We start from the raw sequence: 19,225 nt of genomic DNA, 5'->3' as shown, positions 1-19,225 counted from the left end.
ATCCAGGAAATTAAAGAAGAATTGAAAAAATTCATGGAAACAAATGATAATGAAAACACAACGGTTCAAAATCTGTGGGACACAGCAAAGGCAGTCCTGAGAGGAAAATATATAGCGGTACAAGCCTTTCTCAAGAAACAAGAAAGGTCTCAAGTACACAACCTAACCCTACCCAAAAGGAGCTGAAGAAAGAACAAGAAAGAAACCCTAAACCCAGCAGGAGGAGAGAAATCATAAAGATCAGAGCAGAAATCAATGAAATAGAAACCAAAAAAAACAAACAAACAAACAAACAAACAAAAAACCACACAATAGAACAAATCAATGAAACTAGGAGCTGGTTCTTTGAAAGAATTAATAAGATTTATAAACCCCTGGCCAGACTTATCAAAAAGAAAAGAGAAAGGACCCAAATAAATAAAATCATGAATGAAAGAGGAGAGATCACAACACCAAAGAAATACAAACAATTATAAGAACATACTATGAGCAACTCTGCACCAACAAATTTGACAATGTGGAAGAAATGGATGCATTTCTAGAGACATATAAACTACCACAACTGAACCAGGAAGAAGTAGGAAACCTGAACAGACCCATAACCAGTAAGGAGATTGAAACAGTCATCAAAAACCTCCAAACAAAAGCCCAGGGCCAGACGGCTTCCCAGGGGAATTCTACCAAACATTTAAAAGTTTTTTTTTTTTTTAAAGATTTTATTTATTCTTCAGAGAGAGCGGGAGAGAGTGAGCACAGGCAGACAGAATGGCAGGCAGAGGCTGAGGGAGAAGCAGGCTCCCTACTGAGCAAGGAGCCCGATGTGGGACTCCATCCCAGGACGCTGGGATCATGACCTGAGCCGAAGGCAGCTGCTTAACCAACTGAGCCACCCAGGCGTCCCATCTACCAAACATTTAAAGAAGAACTAATTCCTACTCTCCTGAAACTGTTCCAAAAAATAGAAATGGAAGGAAAACTTCCAAACTCATTTTATGCAGCCAGCATCACATTGATCCCAAAACCAGACAAGGATCCCATCAAAAAAGAGAACTACAGACCAATATCCTTGATGAACACAGATGGGAAAATTCTCACCAAAATACTAGCCAATAGGATTCAACAGTACATTAAAAGGATTATTCACCATGACCAAGTGGGATTTATTCCAGGGCTGCAAGCTTGGTTCAACATCCGCAAATCAATCAATGTCATACAATACATTAATAAAAGAAAGAACAAGAGCCATATGATACTCTCAATAGATGCTGAAAAGGCATTTGACAAAGTACAGCAACCCTTCCTGACCAAAACTCTTCAAAGTGTAGAGATAGAGGGCACATACCTCAATATTATCAAAGCCATCTATGAAAAACCCACTGCAAATATTCTCAATGGAGAAAAACTGAAAGCTTTTCTGCTAAAGTCAGGAACATGGCAGGGATGTCCATTATCACCACTGCTATTCAACATAGTACTAGAAGTCCTAGCCTCAGCAATCAGACAACAAAAGGAAAATAAAGGCATCCAAATCAGCAAAGAAGAAGTCAATCTATCACTCTTTGCAGATGATATGATACTCTATGTGGAAAACCCAAAAGACTCCACTCCAAAACTGCTAGAACTTATACAGCAATTCAGTAAAGTGTCAGGATATAAAATCAATACACAGAAACCAGTTGCATTTCTCTACACCAACAAGATAGAAGAAAGAGAAATTAAGGAGTCCATCCCATTTACAATTGCACCCAAAACTATAAGATACCTAGGAATAAACCTAACCAAAGAGGCTAAGAATCTATACTCAGAAAACTATAAAGTACTCATGAAAGAAATTGAGGAAGACACAAAGAAATGGAAAAATGTTCCATGCTCCTGGATTGGAAGAATAAATATTGTGAAAATGTCTATGCTACCTAAAGCAATCTACACATTTAATGCAATTCCTGTCAAAGTACCATCCATCTTTTTCAAAGAAATGGAACAAATAACCCTAAAATTTATATGGAACCAGAAAAGACCTCAAATGGCCAAAGGAATATTGAAAAAGAAAGCCAAAGTTGGTGGCATCACAATTCTGGACTTCAAGCTGTATTACAAAGCTGTCATCATCAAGACAGCATGGTACTGGCACAAAAACAGACACATAGATCAATGGAACAGAATAGAGAGCCCAGAAAAAGACCTTCAACTCTATGGTCAATTCATCTTCGACAAAGCAGGAAAGAATGTCCAATGGAAAAAAGACAGCCTCTTCAATAAATGGTGTTGGGAAAATTGGACATCCAATTGCAGAAAAATGAAATTGGACCATTTCCTTACACCACACACGAAAATAGACTCAAAATGGATGAAGGACCTCAATGTGAGAAAGGACTCCATCAAAATCCTTGAGAACACAGGCAGCAACCTCTTCTTCCTCAACCGCAGCAACGTCTTCCTAGGAACATTGCCAAAGGTAAGGGAAGCAAGGGCAAAAAATGAACTATTGGGATTTCATCAAGATCAAAAGCTTTTGCACAGCAAAGGAAACAGTGAACAAAACCAAAAGACAACTTACAGAATGGGAGAAGAAATTTGCAAATGACATATCAGATAAAGGGCTAGTGTCCAAAATCTATAAAGAACTTAGCAAACTTGGGGCACCTGGGTGGCTCAGTGGGTTAATCCTCTGCCTTCGGCTCAGGTCATGATCTCAGGGTCCTGGGATCGAGCCCCACATCGGGCTCTCTGCTCCGCAGGGGGCCTGCTTCCTCCTCTCTGCCTGTGTCTCAGCCTACTTGTGATCCCTGTCTGTCAAATAAATAAATAAAATCTTTAAAAAAAAAAATAACTTAGCAAACTCAACACCCAAAGAACAAATAATCCAATCAAGAAATGGCAGAAGACATGAACAGACATTTCTGCAAAGAAGACATCCAGATGGCCAACAGACACATGAAAAAGTGCTCCATTATCACTCGGCATCAGGGAAATACAAATCAAAACCACAATGAGATATCACCTCACACCAGTCAGAATGGCTAAAATTAACAAGTCAGGAAATGACAGATGCTGGCGAGGATGTGGAGAAAGGGGAACCCTCCTACACTGTTGGTGGGAATGCAAGCTGGTGCAACCTCTCTGGAAAACAACATGGAGGTTCCTCAAAATGTTGAAAATAGAACCCTATGACCCAGCAATTGCACTACTGGGTATTTACCCTAAAGATACAAATGTAGTGATCCGAAGGGGCACGTGCACCCAAATGTTTACAGCAGCAATGTCTACAATAGCCAAACTATAGAAAGAACTTAGATGTCCATCAACAGATGAATGGATAAAGAAGAGGTGGTATATATACACAATGGAATACTATGCAGCCATCAAAAGAAATGAAATCTTGCCATTTGCGATGACGTGGATGGAACTAGAGGGTATCATGCTTAGCGAAATAAGTCAATTGGAGAAAGACAACTATCATATGATCTCCCTGATATGAGGAAGTGGTGATGCAACATGGGGGGTTAAGGGAGATAGGAGAAGAATCAATGAAACAAGATGGGATTGGGAGGAAGACAAACCATAAGTGACTCTTAATCTCACAAAACAAACAAACTGAGGGTTGCTAGGGGGAGGGAGTTTGAGAGAGGGGGGTGGGGTTATGGACATTGGGGAGGGTATATGCTATGGTGAGTGCTATGACGTGTGTAAACCGTGCGATTCACAGACCTGTACCCGTGGGGATAAAAATACATTATATGTTTATAGAAAATAAATTTTTTTCTTTTTTTTTTTTTTATTTGAGAGACAGTGAGAGAGAGCATGAGAGGCGAGAAGGTCAGAGGGAGAAGCAGACTCCCCATGGAGCTGGGAGCCTGATGTGGGACTCGATCCTGGGACTCCGGGACCATGACCTGAGCCAAAGGCGGTTGCTTAACCAACTGAGCCACCCAGGTGCCCCATAGAAAATAAATTTTTTAAAAAAATGGGCTGTTATTAAATGCTTTCCTTCCATTAAATGATTTGTTTCAAGGTAGTTTACAATTACCCCCATTTTCCAGGAGAATAATTGAGGCTTGGAAGAATATAAGTAATGTGTCCGAGTCTATTAGTATGAGGTGGTGAAGGCTGGAGTTCCTTCAAGGTCTGCCAAACTTGGGAGCTTGGGCTCTTACCTCCTATGGCAGACAGCAAGTTGCAATTTAAATGTCACCTCCTCTCTGTAACTTTTTCTGATCATCCCCCGCCCCTGCCATGGGATTAGTCACTCCGTCCTCCGAGTACTCATGGCACTTTGAACAGGCTGCTGCTTATATTATCTTGACATTTCTTTTGTCAATCTCTCATGCACATATCCACCAGGGAGCAAAGTTCTGGGGACAGAAATTGTCATCTCCATCTCTATAGCCTTTTTGGTGTTTATCACATTGCCCAAGATCCTATAAATGCTTCGTATATATTTGTTGAATGAACTGGGAGAAAATATGAAAACGAAAATGTTAAGAGAAAAAATAGTCTATGGTAGAGAGACCAGAACAAGGCCAGGAGTTCTGACTTCTGCTTCTGATTTTCTGCACAATTTTGAACAAGTACTTTCACCTCCATCCCCCACATCTGTCTTTAAAATGAAACCATCTGCCTTTCTGGCTTCACAGGCTGGTTAGAAGAAAAGTAAAATTATATACATGAAAATGCTTCACTAAGTTTGACTATCTCATTAATTCCTATTTTTAAAGAAATAGTGTTTGAGGGTTTTTTTTTCCCCTGATTATAAAAGGAAAGCAAAATCATTTTAGAAAAAGTGAAGTTACAGAAATGTACAAATCATGTGTTGCTTAAGCAGAAGATATGGACATAATTTTAGATTCAGAGCAGGGTCCTCATGCCTGACCTCTGAAGATCCAGAGCTTCTGATGTGGGGCCTCATGTGTTCCCCTCCCTGGCCTTCAGGGTCCCTGATGACTTTCTTGCCATTGTTAGGGTCCTCTGGCCCTTTTTCTATATTTAAGACATAGAATTTCCTCATGTTATTAAAAAATCATAAACAATAATTAATGGCTATGCAAATGCATCATTATATGAATGTAGCATAAATCTAGAAAAGGGGGCTTTGATCTTGAGGGGTCATTTGACAGAATTGATTCCTTTGAGTCTCTTTAGAAGGCCAGTGTACCAGACAGAAGAAGATGGACCAGACCCCTGTAGGAGAAGTCTGCTACACTGGAGGTTATCCCAACTGGGCTTTTCATGGGGCAGCTCCAGTCCCTCAACAACAATCCCCACAGGGAAGGACACTCTGTGATGGAATTTCTCCTAGTCTGGGACTCAAGCCTTTGTAGCAGACATATGGTGGCCAGTTTCATCTCAAGGGGGCTTTATTCACAGCCCAGCTATAGCAATAGCTCAAAAATACTTCCCAAATCCAGGAGAGATCCCAAGCCAGGGCCACAGAGTAGTTTGTCATCTGAGTCACAACACTTGTGTCAAAGTGAGAGGAGACTCCAGCACAAAGGAGAATAATAATGGTTCTTATTTACCAAAGTCCTGCTAGGTGGGTGCATAGGGTGCTATGAGCTTTACACATACTTTTTTAATTCAATCCAATCCTTGTAGTGGGACTGACAGGTCCTAACTATTATTAACACTATTTTACAGATAAGGGCAATGAGGAGGAGAGCTGTGAAGTGAAGAGACTTCCTATCCCTGGAATAAGACCTTCTTACTCCTTAAGGACCCAGGTCTCAGCTAGCAAAAGCCTTTCAAACTCCAGATCTTGTGCCCCAATTCCACAGCCTTAAAAAGCCATGTTAGGCACGAGGGTGCTCAATAGCTAAATGGCAGACATTCTAAAGTTTCCAAAGTTCCCCAAGGACAAGAAAAGGCTGACCTCTCTTCTAGTGCCAGATAATAGTACAGGGGATACATTGAAGTCTAACCTTTAATAACACACTTGAAATAACTTGTTCAAAATCAGATCTGCCCAGCTCCACTTACAGAAGGTGAAAGACACTGAGATATTTGGAGTAATTTCATTAGGATGATGATGTACCAGTCATGCATTTCCTAAGTACTCATCTTGCAGTTCCCAAACTCAGTCTCTGCCCCTGCCTCTCTGGATGATGACAAGAGCAGCATAGGAAACATGCTGCTGGCCAGTGGAGGCCTCAACACAGTCACCAGCTTTTTCAGGGTTTCAGCTCACCTCCCATGTGTCCTGGCACCATGTGCAAGACTGTCATGGCGGCAGCAGCAATGGTAGTGTGCTTATCATCTAGGTCCCGTCTGATCGCAGAGCAGAGGTCTGCTGGACTGGGCAGACCAGGGATCATGCAGTACCTGTTTTAACAAATTTAGAAACTAATATTTCCCCCTAATTCCCACATCTGTGGCACATCATGGAACAGAAGGAAGGTTTGGAGAATGAAACCAGCTCTTTTTATGCCCCAGCTCTGAAACTTTAATTTGTCTGAAAGAATTCTACCACATAGGGCTAGTAAATTATTTGGGAATTTTATATAAAAAATCTTTATATAAAAGTTCGACATGAAACAAATTTTCTCTCATCTTATTTTTTAAATCAGAATTCTTTTAAAGCTAGACATTAATCTGTACTTTCAATTAGTGTGTTCTTTCCATTCATTCACTCCCATAGCTTAGATAAATGCCTGCCACCTGCCAACCCTAGGCCTACAGACAGGAACCCCAAAGATCATGGGATACAGTCCCCTTCCTCAAGAATCTTGGTCTACTGTGGAACATAGATAGGTAAAAGAAAATTCCATTATGATATGGTAACGCTGTAATTGAAAAATGGACAAAGAACAATGAGGTCACTGAAGAAAGATGATCTTGAAGAATGAGGGAAGATTTCAGAGACTGTGAGATGGAGATAAGACAAGAAATGCTGCTCCTGGGGCACCTGGGTGGCTCAGTGGTTTAAGCCTCTGCCTTCAGCTCAGTTCATGATCTCAGGGTTCTGGGATCAAGCCCCGCATCAGGCTCTCTGCTTGGCAGGGAGCCTGCTTCCCTTCCTCTCTCTCTCTCTGCCTGCCTCTCTGCCTACTTGTGATCTCTCTCTCTCTCTGTCAAATAAATATTTAAAAAAAAAAAAAAAGAATTGCTGCTCCCTCTTACAAACCCCTAACCCTCTCTACCTATCCAAAATTTTCATGCCATTCAAGAACTAGACCAAGTTACATGAAGTCTACCTTAATAACTGCCTTCTGTGCACACGTTATGGGTTCCTTGGATGATGAGATTCTTTTTTTTTTTTTTTTTTGCATATATATTTTAGGCCATGTACTCCTTGGCATGCAACTGCCAAAATGCTTATTAAAACAAAGCCTCCTCACCTACAGGACATAAGCACCCTCTGCATGACCAGATCAAACAGCAACCAAGTTACCCCAACCCAATGATGCTACTTCTTTTTTTACCAACTGGAATTTCAAGTCTCTTGTGTAATGTTTATTTTCTTTCTTAACCTGATCTCCCCCTAACACAGTCTTTTCATCTTTCTCAAGTTTTATCTCAGAAAAATAATGTCCTGGGCATACAATGAACTGCTTAAAATGGTAGCTTCAAACTCTGTAGACTTGGATTTGGACTCTATCTTCCTCCTTCTCAAGTATGTGATGTTGGACAAGAGGCTTAAACCCTAGGACCACTGTTTCCTTTCTGGGAGGGGATCATAATTTCTGTCAACCTCACAGATTAAATGTGATAATATCCTCAAAGTGCCATCTCTGCCACACCACAGAGTAAGCACCCTAGAAACGTTCATTGTGATTATCACTGACATATGCATCCCTTGAAGAAAACAAATACATCCTTCCCCCAATTCTTTCCATTTGGTCCAGTTATTCAATAACAGTTCTCTCTCCTCTCTTACCTCCTAATGTAATCATGCCATAAGGGTGATAATAGTAACAATGTTAAGGAAAAGAATGATGGTTTGTATGTAAATAAAATAAATAGCAGAAATCTTCCACTCCCTCAGAGGGATTCAACCGAGGGATTCATCAAGGATGTCAGGGACCCAGTGTTTCCTGTAGATCCAGACCTGATGAAGACATTGTTCTGTAGAGCTAAGAGGAATGTTCTCATGACAGTATGATAAGTATGTGAGGCAGGTTCAGGCTGAAGCGAGCAGAGGGGTCCCAACTTACATGAGTGAAACATGGGTCAAGATGTGCCTCTGGGGCCAAGACATGAAGGAGAAAGAGGTATTTACAAGGAGGTTTTGTAAAGACGGGTAAGAGGAGCATATTCTAGACAGAGGGAATGTCATCCAAATGCCATTTGGAAATGGAATGGAATGCAATGCAAAGGAGAAAAGGAACATTCTGTAATTAACAGAGCAGTTCCACCGAGTTAGCACCAGAGTGGGAGGTAAAGAGTACAGGGGAAAGAGGTGGGCCATTATACTGGGCACACTGAAGGCCATGGTGAGCAGCTGGACCTTTATCTTTGGCCACTATAGGGCCATTGATGCTTTCTCACCAGAAAGTTCTACTTTATAAGACCACATGGGCTACAGTGTGAAGAATTCAAAAGGGACAAAGAGGAGACAGCATGTCTTGTTTGCAGCTGCAGCAGTGGCAGCAGTGAGAAATAGTCATGGGCAGAAATGGGTTGGTGGCATGGGTGGTGGAGGGAAGCTTTGGATTTGAGAGGCCTTTAGACCTAGAACTTGGCAGTCTGCTCAAGAGCACAGGGACAAACTGCACACAAAAGGAGAAGGAGGTGTGTGATAATTTTGCATCTCCATTCTAGCTTTGTTTTCTGTTTAACCTGGTGTTTCATAAATACCAACTCTCAAGGTTCTTATTCTGATTTTACAGGTTCCCAGAATTGAGGAGATCAATCCTAAAGATATCATTGTCATTACCAAGCCACCAAAATTCAGTGCCATTTCAGAGGTTTCTGAAAGTTGCCACGTAGGTCATCTCATCAGACTGCATGGTCTTGGCAGAGTAGCAGCTGAGGCAAAGTGGTTTATTATCACCTTTAAAATATTTGATGCCCAAAGAACAACTTAGGGTCATAGGAGTACACAATATGCTATTTAAAAGGAGGAACTTTGTAAACAGTTTTGCCTGAGTTCAAATCTTGGTTCTTCCACTCATAAGTTGCATGATTATAGGCAAGTTATACAACCTCTCTGTGCCTCAGTTATCTCATCTATAAAATATGAGTACTTTTACATCTGTAAAATATGAGGGTTAAGAAGTAAGACACATAGGGTGCTTAGTTCTCTGACTGGAATACAGACTATTTGCTCATTATGTGACAGCTTTATTAGAAATACTGTTTATTAACAAAGTGTTGGGTTGCTGAGTGAATGTCATGAGTCAACCAACCATTTCTGGCTTGGAACTGCACACCCGCCTGTCCTAGACTGTCGCCTGCTTTCCATGGGGCAGAGTTGGGTGGAGTTGGCATTAACTGTCCTGCTGTGGCCCCTGCCCAAGCATTCTGGAGTCTGTGGGCTCAAAGTATGTCAGAGAGTGGTCATGTGGGTGGGCCATTTGCCATTTGGAAAGTGAAGTCAGAGCTTTAAAAGCCTGACTCATGCATGACTCAGATGTTTTTGTTTTGTCTTGTTTTGTTAAGATTTTATTTATTTATTTGACAGAGAAAGACATAGCAAGAGAGGGAACACAAGCAGCAGGGAGTGGGAAAGGGAGACACAGGTTTCCTGCTGAGCAGGGAGCCTGACACAGGGCTGGATCCCAGGACCCTGGGATCATGATTTGAGCTGAAGGCAGACGCTTAATGATTGAGCCGCCCATCTGCCTCTGACTCAGGTGTTTTACGGAGTCTTCAGCGCTACTATGAGGTGAAGCACTGGAGGATGGGGTGATCTCCAGCTTTTTTTTTTCCCCCTTTTTGAACAAACTGCTCTGAATTTCCAGAGCTGGCATGAAGCCAACTGCATTTACCTTTATTTAATCACTCAATAGACTCCTCTGCAAAAACCGGGGTAATTAGGCCCAAAATATATCACCCAGAGGCTTATTTTAATTACCCAAAATAAAAGCTAGATCCCAATTTCAACAAAATTACCAGATTGTTTCCCTTCCAAGAATTTCTGGCAGTGTTTAAGTTCCCTGGTTGATTCTCCCTATGAGATTGTCCATCCTCATCACTAAGGAGGCCAGACACTAGGGACAGCCTTCTGTAGAGCAGTCAGCAGTGGAATGCACTGGCCAAGGAAGGTTCCCTGAGCCAGTCCCCTCAGCTACACAAGTGAGCCTAGAAAGTTTTCCTCACACTGCTCCAAGACCAATGGGACAGTGCAACAAACACATGCTCTGATGTCAGACATCCCTGGTTTGCATCCCACCTTGCCACTGGCTGTGTGGCTTTGGCCATGGTGCTTTCATCCTCTGGTGCTCCGTCAGTCTATTCTCCCAAACCATGGGGCGTATGATGATAGTTACCTGTGAGGACTCAAAGATGTGCTCTATCAGTCAGTAGGGATTTCCAGTCCAACTTTTTTTTTTAAATATCTCTGAAGTACAATCAATGCAATGATTGCCACTGTGTTACAGTTTAATTGGTAGCATGTTCTTTTTCTTATGGGCATGTAAAATTATTGTGCATCTTACATTTGATAAAATATGAGATGTAGCACATAGAAATAATTCCCTGGCAAAATGCTAAGTACTCAGATTATTGTAGCTTTTATACCACAGCCTTCTTAAAAGAACCAAAAATAAGTAGAAGAGAATATTGGTTCTACAAGAGCTTTTGGACTGAGCCAGAAAAACACCAATGATTTCGGACAATACATAATATTTGCAAGTACCTTGCATACATCACTATTCTCTAAGCTTATACTTATGACAGACATCCCTAATCAGTACTCCTCCCCCTGAGCTAAGATGTAGTCTCCAAGTCTTCCTCATTGTAGTACTACAGGCTGCCATTACCAACCACCAGAGCTGGCCCATGAAGCAAAATCTGTTTTATGTCCCTGACTCGTGATCTTGGAAGACGTAAAAAGAGAATAGACATTGGCCAAATCAGAAAACTTAGATAGATGAAAAAGATCTCAAGAATGTTAGAGTTCGTCGCACAGAAGAAACCAAGGTCTAGCAGGGTGACATTGGCATAAAGTCACAGAGCCAACTCGACAGAACAAGTATGGAAAATTTCTCCTGTTCACCCTGAAAGACAGAGAGCTAACTGGTGGTTGCCAAGGGGGAGATGGGTAGGGGTATGGGAGAAATATATAAGGGGGATTAAGAGTACATTCACCCTGATGAGCACTGAGAAATATATGGAATTATTGAATCACTGTATTGTACACGAGACACTAATGTAACAAACACTTTATTTAATTATACTCGAATAAAAAAATATTCTCCCATTCTCTCTTATCCAAAATGTCCTTTCTACCAAACTGTGCTGCCTTTCTCATCCTCAAACTCCTTGGTAACTTTAGTAAATAAATGTATATATGATTCATTAAACTCTGGGAAAGAAAGGAGAGGGCTGCAGTCACGTAAAAATATTCTTTTGCTTTTTGTTTTTGTAAATTTTCCTTCTGCTCATTTGTCACCATCAACACTTCATTGTTGAGGCAAGCAATTTACAGAAAAAATCAGGAATAGTTATTTCCAGCAAATGATAATTACAATGTACTATGCACAAGAAGCGATCCGTCCTAGCCCTATGGTTCCTGTAATTTTAATAGCTAATACCTTTTATAATGTTTCTGCTCCTACAAATAAAAAAAAGCAGTTACTTTTTAATCCCACATAATGACATACCAACAACCAGCCACCCCACATCCAGTCGAGGCCTTTTCAGGATTTCAGAAGTACTAGTCATGTCTGGTGTTTGTTGTAAATATTGATTGTTTAATATTCCCAAGCAATGGAAACTGACCAATAAAAATTATATTTGGAAAATTGAAAGTGATGGTTTGAATGGGGCTCTCTCTTGTCAAACTTCAATTTGAAATTAAATTGGGGCCTTCAGCAGTAAGACAGGGACTCCTGACCTCTGAGTAATTGCTTTCCAACTTCATTTTCTTTAATTTGGTGGAGATATTTTTATTCTAAGAAGTGTTGGAAAGGATTTTTTTATGAAAATGAAGCTATAACTTAAGAAAAACCTGGTTTTTTCTTCCTTCTAGTTGAGGCATGTTCCCGTTCCTAGTGAGGTAAGCTTTCTACACACCTCCAGTCCTTCCCATTGGCCCTCTCATTGTTGTAACTACACCAACACACTAAAGAGTCATTGAGACTAATGATACAGCTTGCAACTTAGAACCTCTGCAAGGCTCCTGGAATCAGCCCAGGCAACAGGAAAAGTATAAAGAGACAATTCCTTGTACTGCTCCCATACTCCCTGAGATAAGGGTTCCTGATATTTAGAAAAAACGTTCTTTGAAGAAGGAAAACATCCGAATCCGAGAGAGAGGCATATACAAATACATGAAGGTACGGAATAACGCAGCATTTCTAGGTATTGTTTCATTCATTCATTTGCTTAACAAACGTTTATTGAGTACCCATGGTATACCAGGTGCACTATTGGCAGCTGATGATAAAAAAGTGAGTAAAACATGGTCCCGACCCTCCAGGGCATCCACGGAATGGAGAGAGTCTGGAACACAGAGACAGAAAATCATAGGCTAAGTACAACGAGCCCAGTGACTGAGAATGTCCAGGGGCTCTGAGGGTAAATGGGGGAGCCAGGTGGGGAGGGACTGAAGCCAGATGTGCAGAAAACAGCCTGATTTAGTGGGAGGCCAGAAGGGTAGGCAGGTGAGTAAGAGGGAGCAATCAAGGGCAGCTCTTACAGTTCTAGGAGGTCAGTACCATAAATGGGGGTCCTGAATGAAAGGAGAGTGTGAAGCAGGCTTTAGTGGGCTGGTGATGAGCTGTGTTTGGGACACAGTGAGTCTGAGGTATTTGAGAGACATCCCATCGAAGGAGGTCATGGTTTCCTTGAGAGCACAGACCATGCTACTCATTTCTGAATCTTTGTGCTAAGTATATAAGAGGTTCTCATAAAATAATGAATGAATAAGTCAATGAATATTATGTACAAGAAACATATATGCAAATGCTTTTCATGTGTTATTTCAATTAATTCCCACAGGAACTCTATGAAGAAGGTCTATTATTACCCCAATTTATAGAAAGGCCCAAGCCTTAAAAGTTCTGTGGTATGAGGGAGGAGTTAGTATAGCAATGTCACAGATAGCAACATCTAAAAAGAGAGAGAGAGAGAGAGATGGAGAGAGAGAGAGTACACAGAAACATCATTAGTCATAAAGGAAATGCAAATTAAAATCACAATAAGACACCGCTAGAATTGTTATAAATCCATCAGAATTATTACAATCCAAAAGACTGACAATACTAAGTGTTGGTGAGGGTGTAGATAAACTAGAACCCTCATATTGCTTATGGAAATATAAAATGGCCACTATGGAAAACAGCTTGGTATTTCCTTATAAAGTTAGACATATGCTTTCCATATGTCCTAGCAATTCCATTTCTAGATTTCCACACAAGAGAAATCAAAATATGTTCACACAAAATTTGTTATGTTAATATTCACAGCAACGTTATTTATAATAGCCAAAAGTTGGAAACAATTCAAATATCCCTCAACTAGAGAATGGATAAACAAAGTGTGCCATATTCATGCCATATAATACTATTCAGCAATGAAAGGGAATTAAGTACTGGGGCGCCTGGGTGGATCAGTAGGTTAACGCCTCTGCTTTTGGCTCGGGTAGTGATCTCAGGGTCCTGGGATGGAGCCCCGCGTTGGGCTCCTGGGATGGAGCCCCGCGTTGGGCTCCTGGGATGGAGCCCCGCGGGGAGCCTGCTTTCCTCTCCCCCCTGCCTGCTTCTCCGCCTACTTGTGATCTCTCTCTCTGTCAAATAAATAAATAAAATCTTTAAAAAAAGAAAGGAATTAAGTACTGATACATCCTAAAATATGGATGAACTTCAAAAAAATGCTAAGAAAAGAAGCAGACATAAAAGACCTCGAATTGCATAATTTCACTTACATGAAATGTCCAAAGAAGGCAAATCTATAGAGACAGAGAGTAAAAGAGTGGTTGCTCAGGGCTGGGGTGGGGATGGAGGGGTAAGGGTGTGATGCAGACAGATTGCAAAGGACAATTTCCGCAATGAAGGTTATGTCGGCAACTGAGTTACCGTCATGGTTGCCCCACTGTAAATTTACTGAAACTCATCTAACTGAATCCTTACAATGGTTAAATTTTAAAGTATGCAAATTTTACTCCAATAAAACTAAAAGTGAGCAAGCAAAGGACAAAAGAGTGTTGTGTGGTTTAGAAGAGGCAAGGAGTGCCTGACCAGGCTTGTGAGATTTGAGAACCACCCAGAGTGGTGCTTTTGTAATAAACCTTGAAGACTAGGTAGGATTTCAACAGACTGAGATGGCATACTAAGGAATTACAGACAAAGCAGCATGAGTGAGAAAATACCAGGCATTTTGAGGCAAGATCCAGACATCCATTTTGGTTTAATATTTGGATGGAGAAAAGTAGATGAAAAAGCTGAGAAATGTGGTTATGGACAGATCACAGAAGCTGAGAATGGTCACAAAACTTAATTTGGTAGAGAGTGGGGACCCACAGAACATTCCAGAGTATGGGAATGTCCTGGCAAAGATTAATGGGACAGCAGTGAGGAATATGTGTTAGCAAGATGAGTAACCAAGGCAGAGCATCAAATGAATGGCTCAGATAAGAGACTGTAGTGAATGGGGGCCAAACTATGCTCACTTGCCTGTGTTGATAATACAAAGGGACAGAGAAATGAAATGTACCAGATAGAAAGGAAGATAATAAGACACCAGTTACTTGGCACTTCCTATGATCCGCACACTGTTTTAAAAGATGACTGTTCTAAAGGATAGGCAGAGAGTTAAGACATGCTATATACAGAATGACCCAAATAGATTGATGATCATCTTTAGGTCTGGCTCCAAAGAAAAGGAAGAAAGATTAGAGAGGTCATAAAATGCTTATCTAAGGGGTGTTATGGAAGCCACAGATACAGAAGCTTGTAACCGAGTAAGAAATGGTGATACTTCTAAAGTTGAAGGATTCTAAGTGAGACAAATGACAGAGACCAGCTGTCTGCCCCAGGAAGGCAGGAGCACCTGACCAGCTGGCCCTCTCTATGGATGTCACCACTGCTTTAAATGCACACAGTATACATTAAGTAAACATGCATTGACATGACTGAACAGAACCAAATGGGTCTAAAGAAAATTGTTACACTCCGTTGCTTCTTGGGATCAAATCCTTGCCCAGCTACTTTTTTTAAAATTAGCATATAATGTATTATTTGCCCCAGGGGTACAGGTCTGTGAATCATCAGGCTTACACATTTCACAGCACTCACCATAGAACATACCCTCCCCATTTTCCATAACCCAGCCACCCTAACCCTACCTCTCTCTCCCCAGCAACCCTCAGTTTGTTTTGTGAGATTAAGAGTCTCTTATGGTTTATCTCCCTCCTGATCCCATCTTGTATCATTTTTTCCTTCCCTACTCCCCACAACCCCCTGCCTCTCAAATTCCTCATATCAGAGAGATCATATGTAAATTGTCTTTCTCTGATCGACTTATTTCACTCAGCATAATACCCTCTAGTTCTATCCACATCATTGCAAATGGTAAGATTTTGTTTCTTTTGATGGCTGCATAGTATTCCACTGTACATATATACCACATCTTCTTTATCCATTCATCTGTTGATGGACATTTAGGTTCTTTCCATACTTTGGCTATTGTGGACATTGCTGCTATAAATATTCGGATGTATGTGCCCCTTCAGATCACTACATTTGTATCTTTAGGGTAAATACCCAGTAGTGCTATCGCTGGGTCATAGGGTAGCTCTATTTTCAACCATCTGAGGAACCTCCATACTGTTTTCCAGAGTTTGCCCAGCTATTTTAAAAATACTTTTAAAACACTTAGCACCTTATATTCTGTATCCATGAAGGAGGACTATAGCATATGAACAATCAACATCCTAAACCTAGCTGAGATCCCAAACTGGCTTCCTGAAAGCTGAATCCAGCTGTTCAGGGATCAGAGAATGTTTATAAATATATTTTTATTAGCTGCCAACACCTAAATATCAGAGAATTTCACATTTTCAGTTTCCCTTGAGAATTTGGAAATTGTAGCAACTGTATGGCCCAATTCCAAACAGTGTCAATCAATCACAGCTAAGAAGCACTTGTCCTCACTAAACATTAGCATCCCTGTCTGGTACACTTCATTCACTCATTCGCTCATTCATTCAACAAATATTTATCAAGTACCTACTCTATGCAGGGCACTATTGTAGGGTTTGGAGATATAAATGAATAAAACAGACGAAATCCTTACATCCTGGAGCTCATTATCTCACAAGCAGGGCCAGACAATCAATCAATCAAGGGACATATATATATCTCTATATCTGTATAGAGATCTATATATCTCTATATCTATCTATCTATACACACACACACACACACACACACACACATATATATATTTCAGGTGGTGATAAATTCTAAGAAACAAAGAAGTAAGGTGCAGAGATGGAAAAAGGACGGAGAGATGTTGGTTATTAAGACAGGGTAATCAGGGCAGGGAAGTGTCTCTAATTAGGTGACACCTGAGCCAAGATCAGATTTACATGAGGAAATAAGCCCTCAGACCTGAGGCGGAGATAGGTCAAACTGAGGGAACAGCAAAAATAATCATGTTTTATGTGTGGTAGAAAAGGGACATAGGGCACTTCAGGCCCTAGTAATGGTTTGGAGTTTATGTTGAGTGAGATGGAAAACCATTCATTGGTGAGTTTAAGCAGAGAAGTGACATAGACAAACATACTTATTTATATTGGTGACTGGCCCCTATAAGCATTGTTTTTGGCCTGTGGCTTAAAGCAACGTGATTTAACCCAAAGGTTAAAGGGTTAGAAGTGGACTCTGTCTGGAGAGGGAAAATAATCAGACAATGAGGCAGGAATCACCTGATCTTCAGAATATAACATTTGTGCAAAAGGCTAACCCAAGCTTAACAGGGTTAAATTAACTAATGTCTGTTAAATTAACAGGGTCAACATACAGTGAATCCACTTAGAAAACCAAACTCACAGGACCCTGAAACTGGACATTGCTTGACTCTAGTCCAAAAGGAAAGGATCTTGGTGGACATGAATGGGGAACATTCTGCCTATCCCACTTATAAAAAGCTTCTCAGTCTTCTGTCTTTACCAGAGACATTTCATCCCCACTGGTACACTCAATTTGGTGGACAAGGCTTAAGTGTTGCTTTATTTCAGTAACTTGAGTTGACTCTCATGTGATCCCAACTCAGACAAAGAAAAAAAAATCTGTTTTACTCCAAAACAAAATAACAATTAGCACTAGGTGTTCAACATGACCTGGTGTTCCAGAAAATCCATTCCTTGACCCTGAACAGTTCAAAATGTTTGACAAGAGGAAGAGATCTACTCACAATCAGAACATGATCCCGTCCCATCGTGATGACCGTCCGGTTCACTGTGCGAAGAAGCTGGACCATGATTTCTTGGATGTGGTGGTAGGTGAAGGCCTGGAACACAGTCAGAGACATCTGTGTGACAACCAGACATTGTATCTGCACACCTCTTCCAAAGGACATACAAAAGCAGTCAGACATGGTGGTCATCAAGGTCACCACCAGTGCCAACATCAGTACCACCATCATCTTCATCGTAGTCATTGTCATCATATCCCCATGGCCATCACCACCTGGCACTGGGTACCAGGAATTTCACTAAATTTTACTAAATCTGTGGCAGAGATTAAGAGCTTACCTCTGGAATCAGAAACTTTTGTTTTAGAATACTAACTACAGAATTATTGTGTTATTGGCTACTTCTCTGAATCTTGGTTTCTTCATTGGTATAACAGTCAGAATCTAACCAGGAATAAGGAGGGAATTTACTGCAGGAAATTGATTATCTGGGTGATGAAAAAGCTGAGTCACAAAGCAAAATAACCTAAGGATTAACAATAGGGGGAAGTCACTATCACCACTGAGCTTAGGAGGAGGCTAAGTTTCTGGAATCCAGGACTGGACTTATATGATGGAAACTATAACCATGGGGGAGCTTATACAGTAGAAACTTCATTATCTATCTTGAGGGAAATCATGGTGAACCTCATTGTAACATTTATAGGGTACTACCCACGTTCAATACAAGTCACTGAACCTTGGGTAAAAATTGCTGGTGCTCTCTTAAATGCTTGAGCATTTGCCATGATGCACAAGGGTTTGGGGCACATTTACAATACCAATTCACTACATTCTCAAATCCTTATACCAGTATACCTTTAAGACACAGAGTTTCATCTATGCACAAATAGGAGGGTGGTCATGGCCAAGTGCAAAGGCCTTGGGGTTTTGAGATCAGCAGCACTAGGTCTGAATTCCAACCCAGCCCTTAATCATCTGTGTGTTCTCACTTATAACTTAACCTCTCTGAGCTTCAACTTCATCATCTACAAACTACAGAAGGTTCTCTCACTAGTCTTTCAAGGTTGATGTGAACTTAAAATTAACACATGTAATTCCGAGACAATGTACTTGCTTAATTCCACTACAGGAGATTCTGTGGGTCTGAGAGCCAGCCTGGGCATCAGCAACTTCTGAATTTTACATGGATTATTCTGATGGCTAAGAACCATGACAAAATGCAAAGTGAAGCTCTAGAAATGGAGACTGGAATTTGGGAAAAGACTGTGTTTCCAGAACTCAGCCAGAAATACCTAAGAAATGGTAGCTAAAAAGGTAGATAACTACTTACACTCATTCATCAGAACCTCATTAAACTTTGCTGCATTCAACTCGATTGTAGTCTGTCTCTTAATGTAACCAATGAGAGAAAAATAGAGTTTGGGAAGGCCAAGGAAAGAAAGAAAGAAAGAAAGAAAGAAAGAAAGAAAGAAAGAAAGAAAGAAAGAAAAAAAAAAGAGGGAAGGAAGGAAGGAAGAAAATGTGCTTATTGAAAAGCCCCCTCGGGCACCTGGGTGGCTCAGTGGGTTAAGCTGCTGCCTTCGGCTCAGGTCATGATCTCAGGGTCCTGGGATCGAGTCCCACATCGGGTTCTCTGCTCAGCAAGGAGCCTGCTTCCTCCTCTCTCTCTCTCTCTCTCTCTCTCTGCCTGCCTCTATGCCTACTTGTG

The 19,225-nt window shown here is 41.0% G+C and overlaps 1 protein-coding gene across 1 annotated transcript in view; it reads right to left on the bottom strand.

The window, feature by feature from the left end:
- The window catches only part of DOCK2 (dedicator of cytokinesis 2), a 413,194-nt gene that overhangs the window by 217,888 nt on the left and 176,081 nt on the right, over positions 1–19,225 (bottom strand). Inside the window, exon 27 of the mRNA XM_059416333.1 lies at positions 17,515–17,610. Coding sequence (XP_059272316.1) covers positions 17,515–17,610 — 96 coding nt within the window. The remainder of the gene's footprint in view (positions 1–17,514; positions 17,611–19,225) is intronic.

The sequence above is a fragment of the Mustela nigripes genome, chromosome 12 (assembly GCF_022355385.1).
Source record: "Mustela nigripes isolate SB6536 chromosome 12, MUSNIG.SB6536, whole genome shotgun sequence".
NCBI lineage: Eukaryota > Metazoa > Chordata > Mammalia > Carnivora > Mustelidae > Mustela > Mustela nigripes.
The sequence above is the reverse complement of the archived record's forward strand: the minus strand, read 5'-3'. Positions and strand labels throughout refer to the sequence as shown.